The following is a 7,246-nucleotide window of genomic DNA, read 5'->3' on the forward strand; positions in this document are numbered from 1 at the left end:
TTGAAGGGTGTTATAGCAGAACTGGTAACCTGTCTCTAATCCTGTGACTTAATGTTCAATGTGAAAACATCAATAATGGATGGAGCTTTATATAATATGAAGCGCTGAGGAGTAACTTCAGCCTATCTTTAATTTTGGCTATGGGGCAGGACATCGGTAGCCTATTTAATTTGCCATACATACTGTATGACAGGTGTAACCATTCCCTATTTTATACTATTCGAAAATAGCCGATCTGCAAGCTCACAACGCGTCGCATGGCATTGGCAACGCGTTGTAAGCCTGTAGATGGGCTATTTTCAGTGCGACACCATTGTACAACTATAAACTGTACAATAAACACATAAATTCAAAAGAAATACAAACTTTACAATAACCATTAAACTTTTACTCAGGACTGAGTCACCATGTCTTTAATGTATGTGTTTAAATAATATTTACATGTTGAATTATTGGTTTCCTCCACTGCTTGCCCATATAGCATGCAGTGTATATACAGACACATACATACATGGCCCAGAACATGACATACAGTATGTTTGAGTTAATACAATCCATCGCTCTATGGTTAAATGCCTGTCATCACAGCCAGCAAGTGCTCAAAACATAGATAGCTAGATGTAACCTAAGGTTAAACCAAAGTTCAACATCACTTTAAGGAAGTTTAGAGAAAATGCAACCATATCAAGACACTGAATATCATTGTTTGACAATGAAAGCCAAATGAAAGTCAAATTTCCCAGCTATAATCTCTAAACAAAACATCTTGCGTTCCATTTCTACACCCAGCATTCTCACAAGGAAGTTATTGATTTTGTATGGCCTCTCTTCATTTCACTACCAAATGGTGCTTGCATCATACAACTATGCCTTAAATGTACAATTAGCGAGGTCGGTTACACATAGTGTAAATACTGGAGTGCTGCAGACTTTCAGTAAGTTTCATTAAGTTATTTGTGGATCCTGTGATAACCTAAAATAAACAGACAATGTTTTAAAAAGCGCTGTTGTGCAAAAGGAAAAGTGAATAACTGGGCCTTCACTTTAATTCACAGGTGGAACTGGAAGTGGAACTTCAAGATATTATTCATGGTACGGTAAGATATCATTATTATGCCATGTTTGCTCTCTTTTCCTTGTACGTTGCCATCATTTTCTTGATTTCCGCGATGGCCTTTCCTGGATTCAGTCCCTGGGAAAATGAACCAATGAAATGACACGTTAAACAGCTGATCAAAACAAGAGCAGCAGGAAAACATGTGAATGTGTGGTCTGTGTCCTACCTTGGGACAAGTTTTGGTGCAGTTCATAATGGTGTGACAGCGGTACAGGGAGAAGGGGTCCTGAAGTTTAGACAGACGCTCCTCTGTAAACTCATCACGGGAGTCAATCATCCAGCGATATGCCTATCGAAAAATGTCATATGGCATTAGCTAAGACACTGGTTATCAACGGTCCTTGAAGGGTTTCCAGGGGTTACCCAGATAAATGATTAATAGTTAGGAAACAAATCTGTAACTCAGTGAGTGTGCAAATGGAACCAAATGAGGATTTTACTGTGTAGATTGGCTTCCTGAGATTAAAAAAATATATCAAACTGGGGATCCTTGAAATAAAAACGGTTGAGTCACTGAGATTAGAGTACTATTTAACAGCGCTATTATGTATTATACGTATTTATGAAGTAATGTCACTAATGTGTCACTTGTGTCGTGTGTATCTTATGAGGTGGACACCCACCTGCATGAGGACAGCAGGCCCCAGGTACTTGTCTCCATTCCACCAATAGCTAGGACAGCTGGTGCTGCAGCAGGCACATAGAATGCACTCATACAGGCCGTCCTGTGGGATAAAGAGAGACACCAGTCACAAATTATGTTTGTTTAAGTCTGACAATGTTGCTGGTCCTGTGTCGCTCGACTCGCTCCATTGGTGGTTAACATGACCGGGTTAAATACTTGTTGTATTGACCAATTTGAAAAAGATTTATGAATTCCAGTCCTTGGTCGACCTATGTACGTGTGAAATGTCACTCAAATCTAATCAGAACTGTAGATGGTATAGCTGTTGTGGACACAGACACAGATGGGAATGATTGCAGTACCCCCATCACTGCCATACACATATGCAGGTGTAAACAGGATATAGATGTGTGCGTGTGCATGTGCGTGTGTGTGTGTGTGTGTGTGTGTGTGTGTGTGTGTGTGTGTGTGTGTGTGTGTGTGTGTGTATGTGTGTGTGTGTGTGTTAAACATCTGGGACGACGCTCCACACGTCCCAGACTCTTCTAGCTCCCAAACTGTGGAACGAACTCCCCATTGCAGTTAGAACTTCAGACTCACTCCCAATCATCTGCCGTAATCTGAAGACTCACCTCTTCAGACTCTACTTTAGCCCGTAGCACTTGCCACTTGCACTTGACCTAGCCTTGACAACCTTGCGGGCTTAATGCAAAGGTTAAAATGTAATTTAGATAGCATGTTATGTAGACAGATGCCAGGTTCATTTGTTGACCTGGCATCCTATAGTTTGTATAGTTTCAATGTACAGATTATTCTTTTATATTATGCTGTTCAGACATGATAGGTTCTTGGTTTACCTATTTGATGTATTACCTCGCTTACTGTAAATTGCTCTGGATTAAGAGCGTCTGCTAAATGCCTAAATTGTGTGTCTGTCTGTCTGTCTGTCTGTCTGTCTGTCTGTCTGTCTGTCTGTCTGTGTGTGATCTCGATTGCATCACCAGGGGGAACTCTCCTGTTCCTGATATATGACCAATGCTTGACCTTGATTGTGACCTTGATCTTTGCCGTTTCAACACAAAAGTTAATCATCAGGACAGCCTACTGATCATTCTCACCACGTTTCACGATCTCAATCCACCCATCTGTTCTCAATTTTGCGCTTGACCTTGATTGTGACTTTGGCCTTTTCCTTTTCAAACTGAAAGTTAATCATCTCTCTGGGGCAGCCTACTGATCATTCCCACCCAGATCCACATAAACACAGACAGGAGTGATTACAAGACTCTGCCATGCAGTGCTGCCAACAGGGTTATAATTAATCAAAATCATCAGCTCCCTGCTCTCTGTTGCTTCTTATTTAACCAGTTTAATTTGGAGGTCTGATTTCACCATAGACTCACAACATCAAGGTATGTTATAGTTAAAGTGACTGACCTTGGATTTTATTGCTACCTGGCCATGATGTACTGTGTTGTATCTTTATCTCTTGTTAATATAATATAATAAATAGAGGGGAACACAGAATTATGTTTTTTCTTCTTCTCTCCTTTCACTCTCACTGCATAGAGAAAGGTCTAAAATTAAAATTGTTAGCACATTCAAAGCAGATTTAACATGACTTGTTTTTTTTGTTTTTTACATTGGCAGTATCTGCTTTTCTAAAAGTATGATTCTGAGACTTGTTTCACCATGCAATGAGAGACGTAAATGGAGAGAGAGAAAATCGCTACTTTCCTCACTCATAGAGCAAAGGGGCAACAGATAAAGATCATTGAAAGTATTTGGACTTGGCCAGATAGCTAGGTTGGTTAAACCAAAGTTCAACATTACTTTAAGGAAGTTCAGAGAAAATGCAACAATATCAAGACACTGAATATCATTGTTTGACAAAAATTGTGACAACAGTCACAATATTAATGAAAGTCAAATCGCCCAGCTATAAGCACAATGATAGGTTATATACAGTCAAATCCTTAGCATCAATTTAACTCCAAAGACTGTAAAATGGAACCAAATGGAGCCCTTATGGGTTAAATGAACCCTGTGGATTTGACTGTGTACAGAGATATTTGGGTGTGTTAGGGGGGTTCAAAGAAGGTCTATGTACCAGTTTTTGCCTGTCTTCCACTGACTGGAAGTACTGCTCCTTCCCTTCCTGTGTCTCGTCCTTCTTCTTCAGGAAGGGTTCGATGGATTTGTACTGAGCATAGAAGTTGCTCATGTCCTGTTGGCAGAAATAACGAACACCACTCATTCAAAGCCTCCTGAACACACAACAGATGAACAATGAATGCATTCATCTTTAAAACAATGTCACAGCTGATTAACTTGTTTTCAAAGAATCAATCAGGCTTTTAAGTACAGATGCTGTGCTCACCGGGACCAGGTCTTTGACGACGTACATGTGCGGGAGAGGGTAGATTTTGGTCACTTTGCTTGTGTTGGTGTCTATTTTGTTGAGGCACGCCAACGTGTTGCCGCCGTTGATGTTCATGGCACACGAGCCGCAGATCCCTGAACAAAAACACAAACACTGTGTCAAAAAGACCCCAATAGAAGGAGATATTATTTAAATAATATCTATTATACCGAAGATAGCCAATCTACAAGCATCGCAACACGCTGTGAGCATGTATATGTGCTATTTTCTGCATTCAACACTGCTGTACACTGGAGTATAAATTAAGCATATCACTTGCTTTATATGGAATACTTCAATATATAATGATTATTTGAATCTACAGTATATGCCATTAGCTCACCCTCTCGACAGGAGCGTCTGAATGTTAGAGTTGGGTCCATCTCGTTCTTAACTTTGATGAGCGCATCCAGTACCATTGGGCCACACCTAGAATATGAACAATCAACCAGGTAAATGTGAAAATAATGGAAAAACAAAGAGGCTGAATTGCAATTGTCAGACAGAGACACTCATCATCACTCACTGGTTCAGGTCAATTTCGTATGTCTGCATGCGGGGCTTGTCACCAGCGGTGTCCGGGTCCCAGCGGTAGATCTGGAACTTCTTGACCCTGGGTGCGGGGGCTGTAGCCGCAGCAGCCGCCGTCTGCGCATAGCGCACCATCTGGACCACACCGTAGAGACAGAGGGCGAGTCAATACACTAGAGTATTCATTTGGTTTTTAAATTATAAGCCTGTTAAAGCTGCAATCCATAACTCACATATCCTACCAGGGATTCGAACCCGAGTCTACCTTAATGAGAGATCATATACTTCATCGACCACTGAGCTTAAACATAATGCCTGCTTGTCTTGGGGAGGATATTGCGCTGAAGAGCTTCAGTCAGTTCTACTTGTCAACCAGTGAGTGTCCGACCTACCCGACATCAGGGTCTAAAATTCTCAATGACAAAAGTAGGGGGATGGAGACCTCCTCCAGCCACGGCTGATGTGCTAGTTATGCTCTACCGTACAGATGAGTTAAAATGTTAAAATGTTTTATTCATTAAATCAAGTTCCGGATTGCAGCTTTTAACCCATTAAGAGCGGGAACGCATCTCTGTCATTTTAGATTTCTTTGGCTTATCAAAAATAGCAATAGAATATATAGATATATAGAAAATGTGTGCAAATCTTTGAATGTATATTTTTTAAAGCGGACATTTGTAACTCTTTGCTTCTGGGGGGTCCCTGGAACAAAATATTTTATAAATATTCAAAGATTTGCACACATTTTCACGATTTTTCTAAAAAATAGCAGATCTACAAGCTCATGAGCTTGTATACAGTATCTGCTATTTTTGAATAGCCAAAGAAATCTAAAAAGACAGAGATGTGTTCCCGGATTGAATGGGTTAAAGTATTGTTACATGACAAAATGTATACTTGTATAAGAACATTTCAAGGACACGCCATGACACTGTGAAGTGACACAGTTTATCAAAAGGTATGCAGAATTTGCAGTGGTGGAAAGTAATGAGTACATTTACTCAAGTACTGTACTTAAGTACTATTTTGAGGTACTTTCACATTACTGGAGTACTTCCAATTTTCTATACTTTTACTTCTACCCCACTACATTTCAGAGAGAAAAAAAATACTTTTTACTCCACTACAATTATTTGAAAACTTTTTAGATTTAGATTATTATTACAAAACATACATAACCACTTCCTATTTAAACTTTGGCTATTTGAAAATAGCCGATCTACAAGCTCACAACGTGTTGCGAGCTTGTAGATCTGCTATTTTCAAAATATTTTTATATATAATGATAACTTGTGATACTGCATAATGAGTACTTTTACTTTAGGTGCTTTAAGTATATTTTTATGCCTATAATGTTGTATATTTTTATGCCTATAATGTTGTATTTTTACTCAAGTAAATTTGATTACAGGACTTTTACTTGTAACAGAGTGTTTCTACATTGCCGTATTGATACTTTTACTCAAGTACAAAAACAAGTAGTACTTTTTCCACCACTGAGAATTTGGTAATCCAATCCTACTGTTCCAAGCAGCTCTTTGCTGTCTTCCTAGCGGCCTTCCTTTTTCAGTTAAAAACAGATGACGACACTGCCCCCTAGTGGCACGAATACGCCAATACAATGCACTGTTACATCACTTTTATGTCTGTTGTTACCTAACTGTCATTCTGAGAAGAAAACATCATATAATTGGGATTTGGGAATACAAAATAAAATAAAATAAATAAACTAGTGAATATTCCATTGCTATGAGAAAGGAATAAAAGACATACACACTTTATAGCACTGTTAGAAACGTTTTTAGAATAGCTACTATAACAAAGACTACTTGGAAGAGTTGCACAACAACGATAGTCAGTTCTCTCACACTGTATCTTAAGCATGCTTAGGTCAGGACATTTATTGTTTATTGATTTGATGCAGTACACTTTAGTATTTAAACTAGCAAACGATAGGCCTATTTAAAATAGTCCACAACCCGATTCACAAATAGTCAGACATATCGCAAAGAATATGGTAGAGCTGGTCTCTATCCTTTCAACAAAGCCATGCTCAGTTCATCTTGTATTGCACTTACCACCATTGCGCTAGTTGATGAGTTCCTAAAAGCCAATGCATTTTTCCAAAGAATACAAACGATGGACATTTTCTTGATTGTTTTAATTTGCCTCGAACAAGAACAACAGGGTGCGGATCGAATGATTCGTTTTCTTCTCACATGTAACTTATGGCTGTCCCGCCCTCTACGTACCGCCGCGCCGCGTGACGTCTCACTGCGACGGTCCAATGTATGGCCAGGATATACATTACATTGCATGATGTCAGAGACTGTTTTACAACTGACATTGCTGCTGTCAACGGGGGTCATGAAATTGTTTTTAAAATAATAACTAAATAAAGAAATGAAAAACCTTTAAAAAAATAGAATTTGTTCAATACAAATTCAAATTCAATTAGGATACAGGATAGGTGGGCACTTAGAAGTCCCTATAGCCTACTAATAGGAACAGGATGTCCCAGATGTCCCTATAGGTCCTATAAGGACATCTG

The 7,246-nt window shown here is 39.2% G+C and overlaps 1 protein-coding gene across 1 annotated transcript; it reads right to left on the minus strand.

Annotated features, from left to right (window-relative positions):
* Positions 1 to 397: 397 nt before the first annotated feature.
* LOC308096351 (succinate dehydrogenase [ubiquinone] iron-sulfur subunit, mitochondrial-like) lies at positions 398 to 6,919 on the minus strand. Its single transcript, XM_080443768.1, has 8 exons — positions 6,774 to 6,919; positions 4,691 to 4,830; positions 4,508 to 4,593; positions 4,123 to 4,259; positions 3,853 to 3,969; positions 1,741 to 1,842; positions 1,284 to 1,406; positions 398 to 1,192 (listed from the first exon to the last, which is right to left on the minus strand). The coding sequence occupies exons 1-8, from the start codon at positions 6,840 to 6,842 to the stop codon at positions 1,112 to 1,114; spliced, it is 855 nt and encodes a 284-aa protein (XP_080299894.1). The 5' UTR covers positions 6,843 to 6,919; the 3' UTR covers positions 398 to 1,111.
* Positions 6,920 to 7,246: the final 327 nt, after the last annotated feature.

Source organism: Gymnoscopelus braueri, assembly GCF_963280865.1.
Source record: "Gymnoscopelus braueri genome assembly, chromosome: 12".
Taxonomy (NCBI): Eukaryota; Metazoa; Chordata; class Actinopteri; order Myctophiformes; family Myctophidae; genus Gymnoscopelus; species Gymnoscopelus braueri.

What these genes read in the sequence shown, in the direction of transcription:
- LOC308096351 (XM_080443768.1), bottom strand. Translation starts at nt 6,842, where the DNA reads ATGTCCATCGTTTGTATTCTTTGGAAAAATGCATTGGCTTTTAGGAAC. An exon ending in TCGTCAAAGACCTGGTCCCG is followed by an intron (nt 3,970 to 4,122) that starts GTGAGCACAGCA and finishes TTCTGCCAACAG; the next exon opens with GACATGAGCAACTTCTATGC. An exon ending in GCACCAAAACTTGTCCCAAG is followed by an intron (nt 1,193 to 1,283) that starts GTAGGACACAGA and finishes TCATTTTCCCAG; the next exon opens with GGACTGAATCCAGGAAAGGC.